The 25,632-nt window shown below is 47.6% G+C and overlaps 2 protein-coding genes across 10 annotated transcripts; one reads left to right on the top strand and one right to left on the bottom strand.

Moving 5' to 3' along the window:
- Positions 1-2,769: 2,769 nt before the first annotated feature.
- Ctf1 (cardiotrophin 1) lies at positions 2,770-15,517 on the top strand. 9 transcript variants are annotated; one of them, XM_039103132.2, is made up of 5 exons: positions 2,770-2,921; positions 4,182-4,300; positions 6,854-7,267; positions 10,924-11,048; positions 14,099-15,517. In XM_039103132.2, exons 1-5 carry the CDS (start codon positions 2,897-2,899, stop codon positions 14,196-14,198), a joined length of 783 nt encoding a protein of 260 aa, XP_038959060.2. In that variant the 5' UTR covers positions 2,770-2,896; the 3' UTR covers positions 14,199-15,517. The 9 variants fall into 9 exon arrangements, with proteins under 9 accessions (XP_038959060.2, XP_038959065.2, XP_063138834.1 ...); XM_039103137.2 differs by having other exon boundaries at positions 10,956-11,048; XM_063282764.1 differs by having other exon boundaries at positions 10,988-11,048; positions 14,099-14,234.
- On the bottom strand, positions 8,796-17,139 carry Ctf2 (cardiotrophin 2). Its single transcript, NM_001135800.1, has 3 exons — positions 17,124-17,139; positions 13,634-13,773; positions 8,796-9,254 (listed from the first exon to the last, which is right to left on the bottom strand). The coding sequence occupies exons 1-3, from the start codon at positions 17,137-17,139 to the stop codon at positions 8,796-8,798; spliced, it is 615 nt and encodes a 204-aa protein (NP_001129272.1).
- Between the last annotated feature and the right edge of the window lie 8,493 nt (positions 17,140-25,632).

Raw genomic sequence — 25,632 nt, forward strand, 5'->3', positions numbered from 1 at the left:
TGTATACTGGGAAGTTCGGTACTCTTCATAATAGCACCAACCTGGGAGCCACTCAACAGAATGGAATGGAAAACCAGTTACAACCTGTTTATACCATGAGCACAGACAAAACAACCAGAAAAACCAAAGTCCTGCTATGTGCAATGGTGGGGATGGGTCTGCAACAAAAGAAGCCAGATGTGACAACATGCATTAGATAATTCTACATCTAAGTTCAGAACACAAGTACATTCATGGTGTTTTCCGGGAGCTTGTCACACTTGTCTTTAGTCTGTCAAGATGGACATTTATTACTTGTAATTTTTCTTGTGTGTATTATAGTTCAGCTAAAGGTTTACTTAAAGAAAATGAATGCTGTCAAGATATCTCGGTGAACAAGGGACTTGCCACAAAGCCTGATGACCTAAACTCAATAGATGACCCCACATCATAGAAGAGGGAACCTACTCCTGACAGCTCTCTGACCTCCACACACCTGACATACCATACATAGCCAAAATAAATGTCGAGTTTTCTTTAAAAAAAAAAAAAAAGACCAGGTTGGTGGCTCACACCTTAATCTCAACACCGAGGAGGCAGAGGCAGGTGGATCACTATAAGCTTGAGGTCAGCCTGGTCTAATAACAAGATACATAGTAAGCAAGAAAATAGGAGCTGGAGATGTGGCCCCATGGTTTAGAGCTCTTACTGCTTTCTCAGAGAACAGTAGTTCTGTTCCCAGCACCCACGTTGCACAGCCTTCAGGGGATTCCATGTCCTCTTGTCTCCTCCAGCACCCACACTCAGGTGCACACAGGCCTCCAACACACACATAAGTAAAGGGGAAGATGACGAGACTGTTTCAGCTGATTTTTATTTGAAGCTGGCCCATCACTAGATAGAACGTGTCTGCTGTGCTGTGTGTGAGGGGTATCTGTAAGGCTTTGGTGTGACCGTGCACACCATGACTAACAGCATTTCCAAACTGTAAGAAGTAAAACCTCGGGCTGGAGAGATGGCTCAGTGGTTAAGAGCACTGGCTACTCTTCCAGAGGTCCTGAGTTCAACCACATGGTGGCTCACAACCATCTGATGCCCTCTTCTGGTGTGTCTGAGGAGAATGACAGTGTACTTATATAAAATAAATAAATAAATATTAAAAAAATAACATTAAAAAAAGAAGTAAAATCTCTCAGCTAGTCACACTTACCTGCATGGCTGTGGGCAAGTCCTTTGTCTTACTGCCTCCTCTGACATGGAAATAAGTTACTGTGTATAAAACATTTAGAATACTGCTTGGCACCCAGGAATACCCAATAAATACTGCTGGTTTGTGTGTGTGTGTGTGTGTGTGTGTGTGTGTGTGTCCACTGCAGACAGCGTGGCTTCACGTTCACCTGTGCTACACTCTGCCGGTGAACTTTGTCCCGACGGTCTGCTTGTGGTGACATTCCCACACAGGCTTTTTCAGTTCCCTTTCTCACAAGCTCCACTGAAGTGGGAACTTCTGGTTTGCTTGGGAAGTCATTTATATCAAATGATAGTTTTCTGGGGCACACAGGCTGAAAGGATGTCTTGCTAACACAGACACATGAAAGAATGTTTTGATATAGCAAACATATAGAAGGACCTGTGTTGAAGGAGTATAACTATGACCTCACAGACAGTGGGAGATTAGCACTGAGCATTGGTTTGCTTTGTTCTGCCTCAATATTTTTTGCTAACGACACACATGTATTGGTTCGCCTTACCTAGTATTGTTGAGCTCAACTTGTGATAACTCCAACATTGAGAGAAGCTCGCCCAAGAACTGCTCCTGAGGTTCCTGAGGCAGCTTGCTGCTTCTGAAACCTTTGACCTGTTGGTGAGCTTTGCAGTTTCTTCAGGACTAAGCTACAGCTGCTGGCTCCTGCCTGGGGTCTGCCTGCCTGGAAGACTGGACAGCTGCTGAGTCATATTTGGTGTTTGCTACGACTGAACTGCTGCCAAAGAAGATTGGAAACATTGCTGAACAGGTCCACTTCCCCCATATCCTCATAACTTTTCTCTTCCACTACCTTTGTTGGGTGGTGGGCAAGAGGAGAGGTTGAACGTTTATTAAAAGTAGGTTGAAAAAAAAAAGTAGGTTGCAAAAGGTGTGCCTACACTCCATTATCTGAAACCTGAAACCAATGTGGATCCTCTGTGCCAGTGCCCAAGGCGCTTGGGAACCAATAGTAGAGGCAAGTGTGTCCAGTCCTTTCAGAGTCTACCCTGGGTTGATGAGTCGCTGTTTGGGTGTGTCCTCTAAGCTTGTGTTCACCTGTGTAGAAGACTGGGTCCAAACGCCTTAGTATATCTGCCTATGTGTGGGAGGGTTTGTAATGAATGGTAAGTGAGGGGCAGGCTGTCTCTCTTCTGATCAGTGTGACAGAGAAAGTAGAAGGTATCCAAGTTAACTAGACCGGGGGTGCATGCCTTAGGTGCACCCTAACCTAAACAGGGCTCCCCTGGCCTCTCTTTGTCTTCCCCCAAAAGGAGGACCTGATGGCATTCTTCTCCCGCCAGTCCTGCACCTTTCCTCTCGGGTTTCCCAGCTTTTCCCTCCAAAGCAGCCAATAATCTATCTCAGGTCTGAGCCTGAGTCTCCTCCCAACAGGACACAGAACTGCGTTTAAAGGCCCAAGTTCCCATTCACTGTGCCAACACCTGCCTCCCAATTCTGGCCCCTTCCCAGTCTAAGCTCACAAGCCGGTTACTGAGCTCTGGGCCAAGGAATTTTGCCTGAAAGTAATGGTGGGAAGGAAATATTTGGGGTCTGAGCTATGATTGGCCGAGCCCGAGCCACGCCCCTAGCCCTTTCCCCCTTTTTCCCCCCCTCCCCTCCTCCTCCCCGGTAAGGGTGTGTTGAAGGAAACAGGATCAGCCTGGGGCCAGCATGAGCCAGAGGGAGGGAAGTCTGGGTAAGGGACTTAGTGACTGGTCCTGGGTGCCTGGTGGGAATAGGAGTCGGGGGTCAAAAGCTGAGGTTTGGATGTCTGTCAGCACCACCCCACCCCCAAGTCTGGGAGGGGAACGGCCTGGGCGGGGGAGAGGAGACGCCGGTGTCAGGTAACCAGCGGGTGAGTTGGGAAAAAGAGCAGGCGCAAGGAATTCAGGCTTCAGGGCCTTGGGTTCAAGGGTTAGAGCACCGAATATATATGGGTGAGTACACCCTGAAAAGGGGCTGGGGTCGGGTTGGGACAGGAAAAGAGTGTTTCTTGAGTATTAGGAAAGAATCAAAGCTAAAAGACTGAGGGAGAGGCCAAGTTAAGGAAGTCTTTGATCTTGGAAGAAGCTACAAGTGACGAGAGCACGAAATACAGGCTCCTAAGAGCTCCGCTGGCGGTGGGAAACTTCGACAGAGGGGATTGTCGGGTTGAGACTACATTCCCCAGCATGCATTGGGGTGCCAGCAGCGTGCATGTTGGGAAATGTAGTCGGCTTCCTATGGCACCCTCTAACCAGGGAAGGCCATCCTGTCCTTGATTCATTGCTGCTGCTGAACCTAATATATCACGTTGGGGCAACATGAAGGGAATAGGTTTTCTGTTTCTCTATCTGAAGCGGCCGGAAAGGCTCGTTCAATGCTTCAAAGATACCAACTGAATTCAAACGAGTTGGAGGAATCCAAACATATGTGAACTTTGTCCTTAAAGAGTTTCTGGGGGCTGGGGATTTAGCTCAGTGGTAGAGCGCTTACCTAGGAAGCGCAAGGCCCTGGGTTCGGTCCCCAGCTCCGAAAAAAAGAACCAAAAAAAAAAAAAAAAAAAGAGTTTCTGGATAGTATTGGTGGTAGACAGTGGTGTCTCAGCATCAGGCAGATTCACATGGATAAAAGAAGCTACTTTGGAAATATGAACAAATTGCCTGAAGTGGAAGGAAGAAACTGGTTTGAGAGTAGGGAGAATGGAGGCAGCACTAAGAAGGAGGTGTCTAAATTTGGTCCCGATAGTATTTCAGTAGTGGTCTGGGGACAGGAGAGACATCTATGTGGAGAAACTGCTTCGCAGAAATCTGGTGCTTGGTTTTTCTTGGGTTGAGACAGATTCTTCATAGCTTGAATATTGGCATCCAAAACAGAGCCTCTGGGTTCAAGAAGAGCCACCTTGAGAAAGATAACGGTTGAGGAGTGGGGTTTGGGTTGCCCTGGTAACCTCTTCTTCCCTCCTCTTTCCCACCAGAAGACCACCAGACTGACTCCTCATTCTCATTCCTACCCCATTTGGAGGCCAAGATCCGACAGACACACAACCTTGCACGCCTCCTGACCAAATATGCAGACCAATTGCTGGAGGAATATGTGAGTAGGCGCGGGGTTGAGCGCTCGCTCTCGATGTCTTCAGGCACCCATTTCTTCCAGCTCATCCCCAGCAATGGAAAACAAAGGTTCTGAGGGAAATGTTAACTTTCTCCTGGCCACATAGTAAAGTACCCCGCAATATTTATCCTTTTAAATGTAACTACTATTTGTACCCACAAAAGACACACGAGGTGGGAGCTGTGTATAAGCCTGCTAGTTCAGTCAGGAAATTTTATTTTCTTAACTACCTACAAAATATCTATTTACGAGCCTGATTCTGCAACTCAACTGCTAGCTCCTTAGAAATCTCCTTCTAGCTGTCCTTCTACCAAGCTAGTTTACCTTCCTTCTGAGCTCCTCCAAACCCAGGAGGCCTCCTTAGCTCTTCCCTAGAATCCTGTCTCAACTGTGTCCTGCCAGCTGCTTCTCTACAAGCCCAGAGAGCTTCTTACCCAGAGCTTCTTCCATGAAGCTCCTCCAAGCCAAAAGAGGAGAGCCCCCAAAAGGTGCCCCCCCTCAAAGGTACAATTGCTATAAAAGAAGTCTTAAACTCTTCTCCCGTACCCTTGGGAGGCTGAGTTGTGTCACCGTGGTGGGGGTTGGGTGCCAAGCCGAGTCAGTGAGAGCCCAAACCATTTTACCTTTCTGGTGGGACAGCTCAAGGCCATCCACCTGTCTGCCTTAGGTCCTAGCAATTTGCCTTAAAATAGGTAGGAACCTTCCATTCGTTAGCCTTCTGGTCTTACCAGGACTAGACCTTAACGGCACAAATCACCTCTCCAGGACACACTAACTGCATCTGACAAACTCATCATCTTTCTTACCTTGGATATTTTGCTAACAGTTAGGTTTTCTTTGAACCACAATCAAAGATCCTGCAACAGGACCTGCCAGTGGTCACAGGATAATGTGCCTCAGCTTAGAGGCTCCATCCTTGGTGCCAAAAAATTGGAGCCATTCTGAGGAAACAAAGGGAACTCTGGAAATCAGAAACCTAGATCTGGGCTCAGTATTATGGGGATGTTTCAACTCTCTGGGCTGTACAATGAAATAGCAGAATAATATGAACTATGAACACTCCCACCTGGGACATTAAGAGAAGCTAAGAGGGGGTGTCAGTCGGGGGCAAAAATTCTTCCCATTGAGGGTCCCTTTACAGAGAAAAGTGTCTTGCCATCAGCCTGGCCTCCAGATTACCATAGTGTAGTGGGGGAAGGCTGGTGTTTTGGTTCCCACAGACTGTGAGGTTGCTAAATTGTGACCTTGGTGGTAATGGTAACATTAAAATGTAACCATGATAACAAGTGGCAGTAGGGTGGATACAGCAAGCTTTGTAGACTTACCAGCTTTGATCAGGCTTCCAGTCTGCTGCTTCTGGGATAGTAGCCTACTGCTTTGGGGGAGTAGTCTACCCTCAATCATTGTTTGTATTCAGGTCCTTTTCTAAAAATTATATTCATTTATCTTGTGTGCTTGTGTGTGGCTACACAAGTGCCATGCTGTGTACATGAAAGTCAGAAGATAACTTAAGATAATTTGTTTCTCTCCTCTACTATATGGACCCTAGATCAAACTGAGGCTGGCAGGGTGGCAGCCATCTCAGCGGTCACTATTTTCTTAGTTACAAAGTGATCACCCATCACTGCCATCCTCACTTTTAGGAAGACACCATATCCACAGTGGCAACCACAAGGCCTGCACCAGTGCCCAGAGATGTGCGAACCATAGATATTATTCTCACAGCATTTGGCAAATTACAAATCCCCTTTGTTTCTCACTTGTTCCTGCAAATGAAGGTTATCCACTAGGGGAAGAGGAAGTGAGTCTGACCTGGCCCCTGCACTGCTTCTGCGATTCTCTAGAGGCGTCTGATAGAAAGACAGAACAGGGAACATTGCTTGCTTTCAATGTTTTTGGTGTAGCCAAAAGAGGGGAATGGTCTTGCAAGAACCCACAGCTAGTGAAGTGGCAGAAAGGAGTCAAGCCTAAGTCTGGGATTGAAGATACAGTTTAGCTGGTAAAGGGCTTGCTAGGCAATTTGGTAACCAGAGTTTAGTCCCCAGAACCCACATAAAGGTGGACGATAACTGTGCAGTGTGGTACCATGCTCTCCCACACACATAAAAAAATAGTAGGGCACACACACCGGTTTTGGGAGGCAGAGACAGGCAGATCTCTATGAATTTGAGGCCAGTCTGTCTGTTCTCAATAGTGAATTCTAGGCCAGCAAAAGCTCAAAATAAACAAGTTAAAAACAATTTAAAAATAGCTAATATTTATTGAGCTCTTCCTGGGGACCCACACTTTGTTGTTCAGTCCCTGCACACTTCTGACTACATTATGAAACTGGCACTCTTATTGGCTGTTAGAGAAACAAAGGCAGTGGTGTGCAAACGCCCATGTGATTTTTTGGTTTTATGTCAATAGGCTCTGTCTCTCATTTGCAAGATGAGGAAACTAAGGTCCCAGGAGAGGGGAAAAGGGCTGTTAAGAGTGGACGAACCCCCATCACGTTCCCTGGAGCCCGGCTGACCCGTGTCTATGTCTCCACAGGTGCAGCAACAGGGAGAGCCCTTTGGGCTGCCGGGCTTCTCACCACCGCGGCTGCCGCTGGCCGGCCTGAGTGGCCCGGCTCCGAGCCACGCGGGGCTACCGGTGTCCGAGCGGCTGCGGCAGGATGCAGCCGCCTTGAGTGCTCTGCCCGCGCTATTGGATGCTGTGCGCCGCCGCCAGGCGGAGCTGAACCCACGCGCCCCGCGCCTACTGCGGAGCCTGGAGGACGCTGCCCGCCAGGTTCGGGCCCTGGGCGCCGCGGTGGAGACCGTGCTGGCCGCTCTGGGCGCTGCAGCCCGCGGGCCCGTGCCAGAGCCTGTCGCCACCTCCGCCCTCTTCACCTCCAACAGTGCGGCAGGCGTCTTCTCAGCTAAGGTGCTGGGGCTCCACGTGTGCGGCCTCTATGGCGAGTGGGTGAGCCGCACCGAGGGTGACCTGGGCCAACTGGTGCCAGGGGGCGTTGCCTGAGACTCAGTACTTGTTCTTGCAAGCTCACTCTGTCCCGCCTCTTCGGCTTCTAATTCTCCGTCTCTCCATCTATGTCATCCATGTGTGTTCTTGGGCTGTCCCTATCTTTCTGCATTGTGTGATCTCTTTCTCTTCTGCTCTCGCCTCCTCAGGGAGCTTCTTGTGCCCACTAGTTTCTCATTTTGTCTTTCTGTCTTGAACTCTTCTGTTTCCAAGAGGTTTCTGTTTCTGTTTCCTTGTCTCTTGGTTCTTTCTTTCTTTGCTTGCTTGCTTGTTTGTTTTTGAGACAGGGTCTTACCATATAGCTCTAGGTGGCCTGGAACTTGCTGTGTAGGCCAGCCTGGCCTCGAACTCATAGAAATTCACCTGCCTCTGACTCCCAATTTCCCCATCTGTCTCCCTGTGGTCTATATGGGTAGGTGTAACTCTTACTTCATTTCATGGAGGTGACATTTTTCTCCTTTCAATTTCTTTGTTCTTTACTAACCAGAAAAGTGCCTACTTGTCCCCTGGTGGCAAGACCACCCACCCTCAGGACCTTCCTTCCCACCAGTTCCTTTGTAGGCAAATCCCTCCCCCTTTGAGGTCCTCCCATTTCTTACCTCCCTACTGTGTTTTCAATGGCCCCCAGTCCTTAGGCTGGTCAATGGGAAGGGAAGGGCAGAAAAACATCTTAAGAGTTTTATTTGAGAATAAATTAAATTTTTGTAAATAAATTGTTTAACAATAAAACTAAAGTTTTATGAAGCATAGTTGCATGTGGGGAGAGTGATTTGAGGAGATGGGATCTTTAGAGTTCCAGAGGCTCCCCTTCCCGCTCAATACCCACAAAGGCACAGGCCAGGGTTACCACCTGTCCGTTCTGAACAGGAAGTGGATATTCCCCGCAGGAAACAGATGCAGCATGAGTCCTAGTGGCTGGGATGTGCACTGGGCCACCATCACTGGAGAGCTCAATAGAAACCATTAATGAAGAGGTAGACCAAAGAAAGGAACTCCAGCAAAAAGAGACCTGTGTTCAGAAAGGCCAGGCCTTCATGTAGGAATCGAGGTAGACAGAGACACAAAGCAAGACCCCGGACTTCCTCAAACACAGGAAATAGAACATCAGGACAAGCCTGGGAGACCAAATGTTCTCTCCCTCGAGTAAAGCCTCTTCAGAAGGGCTCTTCTTTCCAACTAGGAAGTAAAAAAAAAAAAAAAATCAATAGACTATTAGTTTAGTGACCCGTCAAATGGATCAGAGTGCCCTCCCCTCTGTATCTGGAAGGGAGTCTCTAGAGTTTCTAGGACCTGGCAGGAAGACCCAGACAATAAGTGGTAGAAGTTTGACTTCCAAGGAATATTCCCAAATGCTTGGTACACAGACCCTGTCTGCTAAGTGGGATGTGGTGTGTTCTCAGTCTCAGAAGTAAGGCAGGAATGAGTCCTCTGAACGAGAAATTCTTGAGACGTCTGACAGAAGGCTGACCTTCTATGCTGGGTACTTGGCCTTGAGTAGAGCCAAGTCCCTCACAGCCCGGTCTGTCCAGTGACCATATTCCCGGGTCACTATGTAGCCTCGGCATTTCCTCTCAAAGGCTGAGGCCCCGAAAGGGACTATACCCAGAGTATCCTCTTCTGGAGGGACGGGCAGCCCCAGAGCAGTCATGATAGTCACCATGTTGCCCAGTAGGCCTTGGGCCCTGAGTCTTGCTGCTCCTAGCTGGGCCAGCAGGATAGGACTGCCAGGATTCAGGTCACTCTGGTCGTCCCCCACGAGCTGGAGGTGCTGGGTCAAGGCCAGGAAGGCTCCCTGGGCTTGTCTTAGCCGCTCTGCATCGCCCATCGCATGCCAGGTCTTGAAGGAGACAGCTGCGGAAGGCAGGGTGCTGAGCTGGAGCTCAGGAGCTGAGAAGCCAGGGTCACTGAAGGGGCTGCCCTGGTACTGGAGCTGCATGGATGAGAGGCAAAAGCAAAGGGGGTTGAAGGGGTGTCCGGGTGTATATCTTCCCTCTGAGACTGATACTGTCCCCAAGGAAGCCACCTTTCACCACCCTTTAGGAGCCTAACAGGTAATCAATCGGACCAAAGGTTCCCCTTTGTCCTCTGTGTATCAGCTGTGTCTCTCTGAGTCACAACAGGCCATAGCTCTGCGTGACAGTGTGGTACAACAATAGGAAATAATGCACCTAAAAATGAACACACAGGGGCTGGAGAGATGGCTCAGCGGTTAAGAGCACCCAACTGCTCTTCCAGAGGTCATGAGTTCAATTTTCAGCAACCACATGTTGGCTCACAACCATTTGTAAAAAGATCTGATGCCCTCTTCTGGTGTATCCGAAGACAGCTACAGTGTACTTATATATAATAAGTGAATAAATCTTTAAAAAAAAAAAATGAACAGGGTTGGGGATTTAGCTCAGTGGTAGAGCTTTTGCCTAGCAAGCACAAGGCCCTGGGTTTGGTCCTCAGCTCCAAAAAAAAAAAAAAAAAACAAAAAAAAAATGAAAAAATGAACACACAGGGCTGGAGAGATGCCTCAGCAGTTAAGAGCACTGGCTGCTCTTCCAGAGGTCCTGAGTTCAAATCCCACCAACCACATGGTGGCTCACAACCATAGGTAATGGGATCCGATGCCCTCTTCTGGTGTGTCTGAAGACATATGCACATACATAAATAAATTATTTTAGGGTTGGGGATTTAGCTCAGTGGTAGAGCGCTTGCCTAGCCCTGGGTTCAGTGCCCAGCTCTGAAAAAAAAAATTATCTTAAAATGAACACACAGCACCTAACAGCACCTAGCATGTGAGAAGTGATGACCACTGCCTACTGATACATGACTGTCAGCAAGCACTATGACTACAGCCGATGTCTCTTTTGTGTGTTTGTTTTGTTTTTCTTTTTTCTTTTTCTTTTTTTCCAAGACAGGGTTTCTTTATGTAGCCCTGGCTGTCCTGGAACTCTGTAGACCAGGTTGACCTTAAACTCTGAGATTTGCCTGCCTTCGTAGACCAGGCTGACCTCGAACGCAGAGCTCCACCTGCCTCTGCTCCCCCCACCTAAGTGCTAGAACTAGAGGTGTGTGCCACCTTTCTTTTCTCTTCTTCTTTTTTTTTTTTTTAAATATGAGTACACTGTAGCTGTCTTCAGACACACCAGAAGAGGGCATCAGATCTCATTACAGATGGTTGTGAGCCACCATTGTGGTTGCTGGGATTTGAACTCAGGACCTCTGGAAGAGCAGTCAGTGCTCTTAACCACTGAACCATCTCTCAGCCATCTCTCCAGCCTGCCTCTGACATTTCTTTCTTTCCTTCCTTCTTTCTTTCTTTCTTTCTTTCTTTCTTTCTTTCTTTCTTTCTTTCTTTCTTTCGGAGCTGGGGACTGAACCCAGGGCCTTGCGCTTGCTAGACAAGAGCTCTACCACTGAGCTACATCCCCAACCCCCCTCTGACGTTTCTTATTCACAGTATTTAGTAGCTATAGTCTTACCTCATCTGGACAAGCCAAGACTCGCAGGTCCTTTTGGCTTATTTGTGGGTGGGTTGTTTTGTATTGTTTGCATTATTTTATGTATATATGGCTGTTTTGCTTACATGCAATCTCCATGTGTGTGTCCAGTGCTTACATGCAATCTCCATGTGTGTGCCCAGTGCTTACATGCAATCTCCATGTGTGTGCCCAGTGCCCTTGGAGGCCAGAAGCATGAATCAGATCTCTGGGACTGGAGTTGCAGATGTCTGTGGGTGAGTACTGAGAACTGAACTCAAGATTTCTGGAAGGGCGGTCAGTGCTTTCCCCCACTGAGTGAGTGTGTGTGTGTGTGTGTGTGTGTGTGTGTGTGTGTGTGTGTGTGTACATGCATGTGTGTGTGCTGTCTCCCTGGCTCCTGTTTTGTTTTGAAGACAGAATCCTGCTGTGTGATCCAGAACGCCTTGTATTCACAATCGTCCTTCTACCTCCTAGCTGAGGTGACAGGGATGTGCCACCATGTCAGACTTGACACTGCATGTATAATCTTCTTTTATATATAACCTTTTTAGAAAATACACTAAGTATTTCTTATGTGTGTGTGCATGCAAGTGCATGCACCTGACTAACATGCCTTCCTTTCTATCTGTGGCTTCCCAAGACGGAAGTTGGTCGAAAGATTAGCGGCAAGCGCCTTCACCCACTCAGACAACCTGATAGTCCTTTTCTCCTAATTTTTGGTGTTTTTTTTTATCCAAAGTTTCGTGTAGCCCAAGCTGCTCCTAAACTCGTTATGTGCCAAGGATGATGACCTTGAACTCTTGCAACTTCTGCCACCCAAGTTCTGACACTACAGGTGTATGTATCACTCCTAGATACACAGATTCCTAATACACACTTACAGACCTGATAGGCCACCTAATCTCATATTCCCATTTTACAGGTGGAAAAGCAGAGTTAGGGTATCTAACTATATGCAGGGAATAGTGGTAGAGATAAGACTAGAACCTAAATATATTTTTCTTTTGTTTTGTTTTTTTGAGACAGGATTTCTTTTTATAGTCCTGGCTGTCCTGGTACTCACTCTGTAGACCAAGCAGACCTTGAGCTCAGAGATCCACCTGCTTCTGCTTCCTCTGTGCTGGGATTAAAGGTGTGCACCACCCTCCCCAGCTTAGAATCTAGAGTTTGTAACTGTAATGTTTTAAAGAACAATGCAACAGAAGAACCGTAAACTCTAGAGTCTTGGGGCCAGGCAGCTATGTAATTTAGGAAGGGACAGGGCTACCGTCAGGCCAAGTTTTGGCCAATAGGATCCCTGTCCTTTCCACTCAGAATGGAAACCAGCACCAGATGGGTTAAGCAAGTGCACACCCAAGACTCAGAAAGTAAGCAGCCAGTTTTACTTCTAGAGGTGAGTAAGCATGAGGGCGGGAGCTTCTAGAATGGAGTTCCACAGACCTGCTTCCAGACCCTGCTATTGCCCTCACTAGCTCAGTGGCCAAAGGCAAACCACTCCTCTCTATGACGCCATTTTGTCACCTATAAAATAGATCCTGGTTGGGGTTGGGGATTTAGCTCAGTGTCAGAGCGCTTGCCTAGCTAAGCGCAAGGCCCTGGGTTCGGTCCTCAGCTCCGGAAAAAAAAAAAAAAAAGATCCTGGTTCCAACACTCAGAGGAATTTTAGGGGTTCATGAGCCAATGGGGCAGAGCACCAGAACAGACTAGAGCTGAAGTGAGCGCAGGGCATGAGCTGGTTCCAAAAGAATGACTCCCTAAGGTTCTAACTGTGTCTTATGTGTCCTCTGTGCATGTGTGTGTGTGTGTATGTGTGTGTCCTGTGTGTATCTGTCTGTGTCTCTGTGTGCATGTGTATGTGGTGAGGTCCAGTAAAAACAGAGTCCCACGTTATTAGTAGCTTTTCTTTTTTCTTTTTTTTTTTTTTTTTCGGAGCTGGGGACCGAACCCAGGGCCTTGCATCTGCTAGGCAAGCGCTCTACCACTGAGCTAAATCCCCAACCCCTATTAGTAGCTTTTTAAGAAGTGTTTGGTGCAGTTTTCCTCTTAACCCAGCTAGCTCCCAAATAATTGAGACTGGACTATTACAGCTATTTAACAAGTTTTAAGGGCACAACAACTGAGCAGTATTACTCTATTTTAATCTTTTAAGATATTCTGGCCACCTCCCAGTCAAAATCCCAATGATATTTGCATTTTAATAATGACCTAGGGGTTGGGGATTTAGCTCAGTGGTAGAGCTCTTGCCTAGCAAGCACAAGGCCCTGGGTTTGGTCCCTAGCTCCGGAAAAAAAAGAAAAAAAAATAATGACCTGGTTCTCTCTGGGCTCCAAGTGTTTTCTCATGGCATCTCCTTGGCTCTTTCCCCAAGACAAATCCCACTTCCTCTCTCTCCTCCTCCTAACCCCTGGCTGGGAGGAAGTCCAGCTCTATTCTCTCCCCTACCCAATCACTGGTTGATCAGCCTCTTTATTGGCCAATCAGGGAATAATTGGGAAGCAATGTTTACACAACACTGAGACAGATTCTCAGAATAAGGATTGCAACCAGATACGGGGCACAGAAATCAGCATTTGAATAACACAAGGACAATCCTTACACAGGACACAATAACATTGTGCCTACAACACATAACTTGGCGAATGAGGAAGTCAGGACCGAGTTAAAAGAACTGACCAGGACAATGTCACTCAGCCATCAGTACCAATACAAGTAAATGTGCTTCTGGCTAAGTGCCCCTGCCCACCTCAAATTCACAAAGGGGTCCTCTGGACTTGCTTTGCTCTCCCTGTCCAGACCAGCACCGTCTCCCCAACCCCTGCACATGCCCAATGTCACTCACATAGGTCTGCAGCAATGCTGATGTGTTCTTCTGCATGTAGAGGGCCAGGCTATAGGCTTGACCGATGGGTTCTGATGGGGAGATGGGGGCCGCAGGACTGAGGGGTGACAGTAGCAGGCTCAGTAGGCAGAGGGGAGCTGCTAGGGGATATAAAAGGCCATCATTAAGTCCCTGGCCCTCTGATTCATCATTCATTTATTCCAAGAATGTGCAAAGAAGCATTTGTGGCCTGTCTTGTCTATTCAAGTCAGGGAAGAATTACCTGATTGGCTGATTATTTCATGCCCAGAACTCCCCTTTGGGACAGGGTCTCACTGTATAACCCTGCCTGTCCTGAGCTCACTATGTAAACCAGAGTGGCCTCAAACACAGAGAGTCACCTGCCTCTGCCTCCTGAGTGCTCTGTACCTTATGCAGTTGTGGGAGTGTTGCTTATCTGAACAGTCATTAAAATGTCCCCTTTAGGGCTGGAGAGATGGCTCAGTGGTTAAGAGGACTGACTGCTCTTCCAGAGGTCCTGAGTTCAATTCCCAGCAACCACACGGTGGCTCACAACCATCTGTAATGGGATCAGATGCCCTCTTCTGCTGTGTCTGAAGACAGCGACAGTGTACTCACATACATAAAATAAATCTTAAAAAAAAAAGTTCCCGGGGTTGGGGATTTAGCTCAGTGGTAGAGCACTTGCTTAGCAAGCACAAGGCCCTGGGTTCGGTCCCCAGCTCCGAAAAAAAAGAAAAAAAAAAGTTCCCTTTATGGAAATCCATCAACTCTACTAGGATACTTAGATTATAATGTGTACTTTTCAGTACATTTGTTACTTTCAATAAAAAGTTTGAAGTGGGCCAGAGAGATGGCTCAGCATTTAAGAGCACTGGCTGCTCTTCCAAAAGACCCAGGTTCAATTTCCAGCACCCACATGGTAACCTACAACCTTTCTTAACTCCAGTTTCAGGAGATCTGATGCCCTCTTTTGACCTCCTTACGCACAAAAAAAAAAAAAAAAAAAAAAAAAGATAAAAATGAAAAACAATAGCAATGGGGGCTGGAGAGATGGCTCAGCTGTTAAGAGCACCGTCTGTTCTTCCAGAGATCCTGAGTTCAATTCCCGGCAACCACATGGTGGCTCACAACCATCTGTAATAGGATCTGATGCCCTCTTCTGGTGTGTCTGAAGATAGCTACAGTGTACTCATACACATAAAATAAATAAATCTTTAAAAAAAACAATAGCAACAACAAACTTTGAAAAAAAATCAAAGGATACACCCAGAATCTAATCACTTCTCTCCTTCTTGCCACCTGTAGCACCTCAGGGCAAGCCCTGTCACCCTCTCTCTTCCCTGGCCTCTGTTCCCACCTGGTAGCCCTCTGGTATAGTCTCCACCCATCCAAGCATGTCCCTGTACTGCTGAAACATTCTCATGGACCCCTCCTCATCCAGTGTAAACACAGGTCAGCAGAGGTTCTGTTCCCTCAGCACTGGCTTTGTTTGTGTTTTTCAAAACAGGGTTTCTCATGCAGCCCTGACCGCCCTGGAACTCTCTCTATAGACCAGGCCGGCCTTGAACTCACAAATTCACTTGCCTCTGCTCCCTTCTACTTTCATGTCCTGTAGATATACATTTACATTTATAGCTGGGCTGTGGTGATGCAGGCTGTTAATCCCAGCATTCAGGAGTTCTGTGAGTTTGAGGCCAGCCTGGTCTACAGGCCAGCCAGGGGGGAAAAACTTAGATTCTGCATATGAGAGAAATCATGCAGTATTTGTTGGAATCTGACTTATTTTGCTTAGCATAATGATCTCAGTACCTTCATTTTGTTTGAAAATGTTATCGTTTCATTCTTTTATGGTTGAATAAAATTCCATTGTGTGTAAAGTAGCACATTTTCTCTTTCAATTCACCTATTGCTGGACATGTTAGCTGGATCCAGACCCTGTCCATTGTGCCTAGTCTTGTAATACAGATGTACAGATATCACTGGTTTTGGTTTTGGTTTTTTCTGAGATAAGGTTTCTCTGTATCATGGAGCTCTGGCTGTCTTGGAGCTCACTACAAAGATCAGGCTGGCCTCGAACTCACAGAGATCCTCCTGCCTCTGCCTTCCAGAGTGCTGGAACTAAAAGCTACCACACCATGCCAGGCCTGCCTTTTTGGTTTTGTTTTGTCTTATGTTTGAGACAGGGTCTCTAGCAGTGCAAAATCACACTCACTTTACGTTGTGTGAGAGAAAACCCCATAGCTCTGTGCATGTAAGACATGTATTCTCCCATTGGAGTCAGAAAGCCTTTGTCTTGAGGTAGGGTCTCCCTAAATGCTTAGGCTGGCCTTGAGCTTTCTGTCCATCTTCTTGCGGCGTGCTCCAGAGTGCTGGGATCACAGGTGTTGGGAACCTGATTGTTTTCTATTTGAATACATGTTGACAAACGATCCTCCCAAATCCCTAGGGCAGCTTGTGCCCCCATCCACGGTGTGAGGTCACCCACCTGGGGAGGAGGGACGGAAATGTAGGGTGGTCTCCTTAGCTCTCTTAGATTCCTAAACTCCCGAAGTTCAGAGCCAATCAGAAGAGAGCCGAAAGTCAGCCAGGCTGTGTGTGCTTTTAATCCCAGCAGAAGGGGCAGATCTCTGAGTTCTTTATCAGTCTGGTTCACACAGTGAAATTGTCTCATTTTAAAAAGAAAGACAGAAGATGGAGCACAGAGATGCCTTCAACAAGGTTGAGTGGGCTCATCTCTTCTCACAAGCCATTATAACTTCCTTGTTTGTTTGTACACAGGGTCTTGTTATGTGGCCTAGGATTGAATTCGCTATGTATTCCAGGCTAGCCCCAAACTCACCATCCCCCCCCCAGTGATTTATTACTTTGTTATCTGTAGCACTGTGCCCAGTGTGACTTATTTCTTTGTTGCTTGGAGCACAAATCTGACAGGGTAATCGCCATCCCCCCTTTAGATGTCTGTTCCCTTCTGTGTATCCCAAATCTCCTTACCGTACAGTTAGCCTTCTAAATCTACACCCATGCAACTGCAGATGCAAAATGACATTTGCAGTGGGGAACAACGATTGCTTTTCCTTGTCTCCTAAACGATACAGCACACTGACTACTCGCACAGAACTGACATCGCATCAACTGTTATAATAGTCTAGAGGAGATATAAAGTGTATGAACAGATGTGCATAGGTTATATGCAAATGTGACATTTTATTTAAGAGACTGGGGCATCCATCGTTGGAGTTTGGTCTCTGCTGGGCAAGTCCCAGGACCAATCCTCTGTGTATACCAAGAGACAGCTATACCAATACTTAGCGGGGCTTCCATAACCACTCCTTGACTGGATGGTGAGTAAGTCCTTCTATCTGTAAGAATGTACGTCTCCCAGCAGCTCTACAATCCTTGGGTAGCTGAGACTGAACAGCAGGATGAAACTGGCAAAGCCATCTTCCCTCCTGGCCTCTGGGCCCTGGTGCCCTGTACCCTCACTCACCCAGCAGGCAGTACATGCTCCCTCCTTGGCTCCTTCCTCTGCAGTCTCTGGGTCTTTCCAGGGCACCTGTCCTCCTGTTCCTTGGGTAGCTTTATACCTGGGACTGAGCCCTAGAGCCGCCCAGGAGGGAGGGGAGCTAGTCCTTAGGAGAGCAGCAGACAGGGCCCTGCCAGAGAATGACACAGACCCAGCCAGGGGGCAGAATAGAGAGTTTTGGGAGGGACCAAGATGAGGGCATATATTCCAGACCAACCAGAAGCCCTCAGGACAAGGAATAGCCAGTGAAGGGGACACTGAGGTGACACCCTAGACCCCTAAAGCCCCCAAATTTGACCTTAAACCCTGGTGGTTGGAAAGGAGGGGGCAAGGGCGGGAGAGGATTATGGGGGACAAAGGGAGTCCTGCTCCCTGCTGCTCTGCACGTCCTGGGATCCAGTTTCCCAGGAGGAGGCCGCCCCCTGCTCCGCCCATGGGGACCCAGGTACTGGGCCATGGCTTTCAAGGAGTTTGGAAAGGGAGCAGGAGGAGTGGTTTGAGAACCCCATGACCCACACCCAGGTGTGCCCCTGAATACAGGAACATGCACCGAACAGGCAATTTCACATGTTCATTTGCCCAAGGACTCGTGGGTCCTAAGCTGGTCCCTACTCCAGGTGCTTGGCACAGAATATGGAACAAGATAGGCAAGAATCACGCCCATGTAGAGCCCATCCTCCTAGGCATGTCTATATGCACATATCCTACCAGAGTCCTAGACAGATACGCACGTATCTGTGCAGAGGCACACAGACAAACACATCCCAAACACCTGGAATCCCAGCGAGAGCACCTACACGTGCAGATGTGCACTTAGAGACAGTCACACTTCTCATATGCAGCTGACAGGAATCCTCGCCCAGCCATATCTCAGCCTCCGAGGCAGTCCTGTCCCTCTGCCTGGGTACACTATACATGTGCAGGTGGCCTCACGTGCACGCTCCTGAGACTTGCTTCCTCCCTGAGGATGTCTGGGGGTGCAGAAAAAGCTCATTCTGGCCCCTCCTCAGAGCTTTGGGAACTTGTCCACCATGGAGTGATGCCGTTTTCACTCTGTGTCAGAATGTGTCAGCCAAATGCTCATCCTTACCCCCTTGAGGGCCGGAGGACACCCCGCCTCCCCTGGTAGAGGGTAATGTGGAGAGAAACTCACATCCATTCACTTAACAGAGTATAGCACCTACTGTGTGTGGCACTGGGGTAAATGGGAGGTAACCCAGGTGGAGATCTACAAGAAACAGAGACTGATGAAAGCTAATGTTTCAGACAATATGAAGCACGTACTTAAAATCCCAGGACTGAGGAGGCTAAAGTGGGGGAATCTTGACTTTGAGGCCAGCCTGGACTACATGAGACCCTGTCTCAAAGTAAAATTTAGTAAAATAAATCAATACAAAGTTTTCTAAATGACAGGTACGTAAGAAGCCAAAAAGGTTCCGAATGATAAGGTGGGGAGTGAGGCAAAATCAACTAAGGAATCTAAGGTCCAGAAACAGGTAGCTGCTTACCTGGAATCACACAGCAAAGCCCAGGTAAATCCTAGACCCTATCCCCAGCTCGGGGATGGGAGTGGGTGTCCCAGATCTGAACTGTGGACTCAGGAAGGAGGGTGAAGACACAAACCGTTCTGAGTAGGGGGTTTCTAGGCAGCATCTCCAAAGATGGGGGCTGTCAGGTTGGCAAGTAGGGCCAGTGCTCTAGGTAGGTGATGATGTCAGGGGATTAGGGACGGCCTATTGATTGGGTGCACTGAGGCGTGGGCCAGGGCCAGAGCAGTGGAATAGAGGAAGGAGGCGGCGGGGAACAGATACACGATCTCTATTACTCACAGGTGAAGGCGTGCGTGGCCTCACCCAGAGGGGAAGGCCAGCCCCCACCAAAGAGCTGGAGGGTTCGCCTCCCAGCACAGGGCCAGCTCTTTCTGTTCAAAGTGACCAGCTCGGTGTCGGGGAGTGCAGCAGCTCTGCCACCCTGTCTCACCTTGCCCAGAGGGTCTGACTGACCGTACTGCAGTTCTGGTCTTGAGAGAAGCCAATCCCTTGGGAATCCTAGCAGTTTAAAGGTCAGTGGGCTTGAACGTCCTGCCTGTGTTCATCACTGGCTTGAGAAAGTTAATCTCTCTGAGATTTGGTCTTTACTTCCTTCCTTGTTGGCGGTATTAACAGAACTCGTGCGAGGCTTGGTGGCACACGACTTTAATCCTAGCACTAGGGAGGCAGAGGCAAAGGATCTCTGTGAGTTAGAGAAAGAGAGAGAGAAGTAGGGTTGAACCCAGGCCCTTCCTATGCTAGTAAATGTTCTTTTCCTGAGTTATATTCCTGGCATGCGATTTTGTATGTATGTATGTATGTATGTATGTATGTATGTATGTATGTATGTATGTATTTATTTTATTTATTTATTTAAGACTTATTTATTATATATGCGTAAACTGTAGCTGTCTTCAGATACACCAGACGAGGGCATCAGATCTCATTATAGAAGGCCATGTGGTTGCTGGGATTTGAACTCAGTACCTCTGGAAGAGCAGTCAATGCTCTAAACCACTGAGCCATCTCTCCAGCCCTGTTTTGTTTTTAAAGATTTACTTTTATTATTTGTGTACATGTGCATGTGCTGTGTTCACACAGGTGTAGGTGCTTGTGGAGGCCAGAAGGTGGCGCTAAATCCTCCTGTAGCTGAAGGTGCAGGTGGTCGTGAGCTTCCTTTGAGCTGGTTCTCCAGTCCTACTTAGTTCTTTTTAAAGGACAGGGACTCATTCTATAGCTTAGCCTGTCCTCTGACTCAACAAGTTTGCCACAGCCTCTCCAGGGCTGAGATTACAGGTGGGGTCTAGAGTGCTAAGGATTGAACCCAGGACTTTTCAAATACTAAATAAACACTCCAATCAAACACCACCCCAAGCCCAATGTGCAAATTGTCCTCTGACTTCCCTTTGCATGTGCGTGGGAACATAGACTGCACACACACACACACACACACACACACACACACACACACACACACACACACATCAACCTAAGTTGATTCTATAGCATCAGTGAGAAAATATCTCTCTTGTTGAGTTTGAGTCCCTCAGGTACAAAAGACGCTGCAGACTGTGGCCTTTTATCGGTGGGTTGGTATTTTGAGACAGGGTTTCCCTATGTAGCTCAGACAGTTCTGAAATTCATGATGTCGGCCAAGCTACATTCTCAAACTCACAAGGATCTGCCTGTTTCTACCTCCCCAGCACTTCCAGATCCAGGCGTGGCGGTGCACGCCTGGTGGCGGTGCACACCTTTAGTCTGGGCCATACCTTCTGCTAAAAGCCTACTTAAGGACAATGGAGGAAAGAAGACTTCCTTCTTTATCCGCTTGCACTTACTTGCCAGCACGTCTGTCTGTCCGGAGCCTACTTCTTCAGGATTCCAAAACACCTAGCCTCAGACTGAGCAACACAACTGCCCACCGTTGAGTTATTTGGACTACAGACTGTAAGCCGTTCCAATAAGGTCTGTGACGCTGGAGAAGTCTAACCGATACAAATGTATTTATTTGTTCTTGTTTTATGAGTGTTTGCTTGCAAGTATATGTATGTACCGTGTGTATACCTGGGGCTCACGGAGGCCAGAAGAAGGGTGTCAAATTCCCTGGAACTAGAGTTATAGCTGTGAACCAAGTGTGGGTGCTGGGAACTGACTTTGGTCCACAAGAGCAGCTAATGTTATTACTTGTTGAGCCATCTCTAGCCCCTTAAATTAACTAATTAAATAACTTGACTTTATCTTGTTTTCCCCAGTGCTAGTATTGAACCCAGGGCTTGTTATATAATGTTCTACCACTGAACTCAATCCCCTAAGCTTTTATGCAGGTGCTGAATATCAAACTTGGGTTCCTGTGTTCCCGCAGAAAGCATGTTACCACCGGAGCTGTCTCATCAGTTCCCCAATGAGGAGAGAATGTCTTGCCATGCTTTACTCCTGAGTCTAGTTCCTGTCCTAATTGCAAATGTGGTCCTCCTAGATCCGATGGCTACTCATCCCCCAAGGAGCCCAAGCCCAATCCTAGCATCATCCAGAAATCGCATCATGAGGTTCACCCCAATCCTGTTTCTGACTGAAAGCCTTCATTTCTGTCTTAGACAGGAACATGGTGCCAGGCTTCAGAAATGAACAAAGCCATGGAAAGAGCAAGGAGATTGGTGGCTGGTGACATACTAGAGCTTAGGGGACAACAGGGCTTCTTGTCTCCTCCTACTACCCTGGGCCCTTCCCATGCCCCCCAGTCCCCTCAGTGTCTCCACCCCTTAACCTGGCTTTCAAGACCTTCAGTTTCTGAGTCCCCCAGCGCTGCCTTTTGCTCTCCCCACCTTGTTCTCTCACCACACAACCCATTCACCGTTTCACAGGACATCACACCTTTGACCTGCATGTCTTTCTGACTCAGCCTTTCTCACATCCAAACATTCCACTGATTTCCGCCTCATCTGAGAAGCTCTCTAACCTTTACCCCTGGCTAGACTCTGCAGCTCCATTGGACTTTCAGATCCTTGTGGCCCCTTGTCTATTGACTGGACACCGTTCCTTATCCTTACCTTGTGCCAGTCTTTATCCCCTGCCATCTCCAAATCCCCAGTACAACAGAGAGGTGTCGGTGTTGGTTACCCTTTCATCTCCGTAAAAAGTACTTCAGAAATATCTCTTTTTTTGTTTGTTTTGTTTTGTTTTCCAAGACATGGTTTCTCTATAGCACTGACTGCTCTGGAACCCACTCTGTAAACTGGGCTGGCCCTCAATTCAGAGATCCACCTGCCTTTGTCTCCCAAGTGCTGAAATTATAGGTGAGAACCACCACGCCTGGTTTTTGTATGCTGGAGATCAGACCTGGGGCTTTGTGTCTGTGAGACAAGCACCACTCTATTGTAACTCCAGATCCAGCCTGGAGAGAAACAACTTAAAGGAAGAAAATTTGAGTTTTAGGACAGGGTCTCTCCATGTAGCCCTAGAACTCACTCTGTAGACCAGAATGGCCTCAAACTCAGAGATCCATCAGACTCTGCCTCCCGAATGCTGGGATTAAAGGTGTGTGCCACCTGCCAGAAGGAGATATTGATCTTCACTCTTGGTTGCAGCTCCCTGTGCTTAGGCTGATGGCAAGGTGGATGGAAGGGTGTAGTGGGGGACAGTTGTTTGTCTTTTGATAATTGGAGAGAAAGAGGAGTGATACAGTAGGGTAGAGAGATGTCTCAGTGGTTCAGACCATTTGCTGCCCTCCCAGAGAACCTGGGCTTAGTTCCCAGTACCAACTTGGTGGCTCATAACCGTATATGATTTCAGTTCCCGGGTTTGTGATGCCCTCTTCTGACTTCTGAGGCTATCAAGTAAGCATGTGGTACACAGACGTACACACAAAACACCCATACATGTGAGGCAAGTGCTTTACCTCTCATTTGCACCCACAGCCCCGTTTTAAAAGGAGAATTTTGAATGTATCTGTGTTTGTGTGAATTTATGTGCATGCAGTTTGCCCATGGAGGCCAGAGAGCATCAGATCCCATGGGACTGGGGCTATGTTATAAGCCATCTGTGTTCCAGTGCTGGGAACTGAACTCTGGTCTTCTGTAAGAGCAGGGCATGTTCTTTCTCAGTGCGCCATCCTTCAAGCCCTCCAGTCCTTGTTGAATCTTCATTTCAGACAAGGTCTGACTAGCTCACCCAGGCTCACTCTGTAGCTTAGACAGAATTTATGAATAAAAAACACCTTCATCATAACATTGCATCTGTACCAAATATGCACAGACATTTTTCTGGTCATTATTCTTAGGTGATAGTTTGCAGCAAGTATTTACACGAAGTTTACACTCTATCAGGTATCCCCAGCTACCAGTAGCACACATACACTCAGAAAAGCTGTCAGTGTGGCTTGGTTACCTAGCTCCTGCTAGGATTGCTTGATGGCCTTCGATGGCCTTAGCACCAAACAAACAAAACAGGCAAATGCCAAATTAGGAATCATGGAATGATGTGCATTTCACTTGGGAAAAGGTAGCTATAGTTACAACAACTTGAAGCGAGACTGAAGAAAAAGAGAGGGAAAGAATGAGGGCCTTGGGCTGGGAGTCAGCCAGCCACAGCAAGCCCCTGATGGGTCCTGCTAAACTAAGGCAAGTGAAATTCCAGCCATTCTAGCAGAAGACAGAACCCTAAGTGGCAGCAAGTGTAAGGTCTCAGAAGGTTCCAATGTCAGAGAAGCAGGACCCTGAGCCTAGGGGGATGGGAAAGTTGTTCTCATTGTAGAATCCTTGGAGGCAGGAGTTCAGTGTAGCTACTGGAGGCATTGGGGGTGGGGTGGGCGGTGGGGAGTGTTAACCTAGGAGGCCTTTGTCCAGTATATCCTAGAAAAGCTAATCCCAACCCCCTGCTGTGGTTGGTTGAGTCGGCTTGGCCCAGGAAGAGGTGTGGCCTTGTTGGAGGAAGTGTATCTCCTTGAGGGGTGGGCTTGGTGGCCCTCCTCCTAGCTGCTTGGAAGTCAGTCTCTACTGGCTGCCTTCGGATCGAGGTGTAGAACTTTCAACTCCTTCTCCAGCACCAGGTCTGCCTGCACACTGCCATGCTTCCCGCCATGATGATAATGGACTGAACCTCTGAACCTGTAAGCCAGCCCCGATTAAATGCTGTCCTTTATAAGAGTTGCCTTGGTCATAGTGTCTCCTTTTAGGACACCTGCCCTTAGGTCTAAGGCTCTCTTCCCAATTTGGAAGAGAGTAAAAGCTGTAAGCTCAGCATAGAAGACAAATTAGTGCCTGTTCACTTAATCCAGTGCCAGCAACCAATGTTCACCTTGAGGTTTCCCAGGAAGTTACTTTTTTTTTTTTTAATTTTATGTATCCGTGTACACTGTTGGTGTCTTCAGACACACCGGAAGAGGGCATCAGATCCCACTACAGATGGTTGTGAGCCACCATGTGGTTGCTGGGAATTGAACTCAGGACCTCTGGAAGAGCAGTCAGTGCTCTTAACCACTGAGCTATCTCTCCAGCCCTTACTTTGTCATGTTTTTGTTCCCCAAAACTTTTCACTTTTTTAAAGCCGGGGTCTCTTTACATCTTCCTGGCCATCCTGGAACTCACAGAGATCTGTAGGGATAAATTTTTTGCAACATACTTTTTTTTTTCCATGTGGAAAGGTTTAATGAGAGAAGAAGAGTAGAAGAGGAGAGGAGTAGAAGCTGGCCATGAGCACGTGGAGGGAAGGGGGGAGGGGAATGGGGAGAGAAGGGACAGAGGGGAAGAGGGGGAAAGGGAAAGAACAAGGAGCAAGAGCGCAACATACTTTTTTTTTTTTAAAGATTTATTTGTTTTATGTAAGTACACGGTACACTGTCATTGTCTTCAGACACACTGAAAGATCGGGTTCCATTACAGATGGTTGTGAGCCACCATGTGGTTGCCGGGAATTGAACTCAGGACCTCTGGAAGAGCAGTCAGGGCTCTTAACTGCTGAGCCATCTCTCCAGCCCAACATACTTTTAATAAGGGTTCAACCTCTTCTAGCCCACCACCCAACAGAGGTAATGGAAAAGAAAGGTTAGCAGGCAGACACCAGGCACAAACCAGCAGCTGTAGTCAATCCGGAAGAACCACCAGGCTCACCATCCTGCCTGAGGCAAGCTGCCACAAGGACCTTCTTCAACAAGTTTCTCTCAATGGAGGCATTACCACAAGTTGAGGTTAACAACTCTATGTAAGGCGAACCAATACATGCACATCGTTAGTGAAGAATAGCAAGGCGGAGAAAACCAACCTAAGGCTTGGGTCTCGTCTCCCTCTGTCTGTGGGGTCATAGTCATGCTCCTTCATCACGGGTCCTTTCACGTGTCTGCCATATTCAAACACCCTTTCACCTGTGTCTGCTTCAGGAAAACATTGTTTCCTGTGCCTGCTTTAGCAAGACATCCTTTGACCTGTGCACTCCAGAAAAATATCATTTGACATTACTACAGTAATTTCTTACCGCAATAAGCCTGTATAAAAAAAACACACAACCCAGTTATTATATTTATAAGCTATGTGCCTATTGGGCAGATCTATTACTGTACTAAATTATTCCCCAGCTATGAGATCCCTTGCAACTTGTGCCTTCTCCAGGCCATGTGGTTCTGCTCCATCTTCCTCCTACCTCCTCTGTCTCCTCTCTCTCCTTTCCCTCTATTTGACCTTCAGTCCCACCTTTCCCTTCTACTGTCCAATCATCAGCTCTAGCCTTTATGTGACTAGTCAGAATGGGGAAAAGGTTCAGTGAGATGACCTGAGTATGTGATCTACTCCTCAGGGGGTGGGGAGGCTGCCCCTCTTGAGGAAGAAGAATTAACATCTAAATACAAACAGCACCAGGGCAACCCACAACAACACTTCCCCCTTTTTGTCCAATTAAAAGGCTCTTTTCTGCTCAGGTATAAATTGAGCATAACCGTAACAATTATGTAAATCACA

This window comes from Rattus norvegicus, chromosome 1 (genome assembly GCF_036323735.1).
Source record: "Rattus norvegicus strain BN/NHsdMcwi chromosome 1, GRCr8, whole genome shotgun sequence".
Lineage (NCBI taxonomy): Eukaryota > Metazoa > Chordata > Mammalia > Rodentia > Muridae > Rattus > Rattus norvegicus.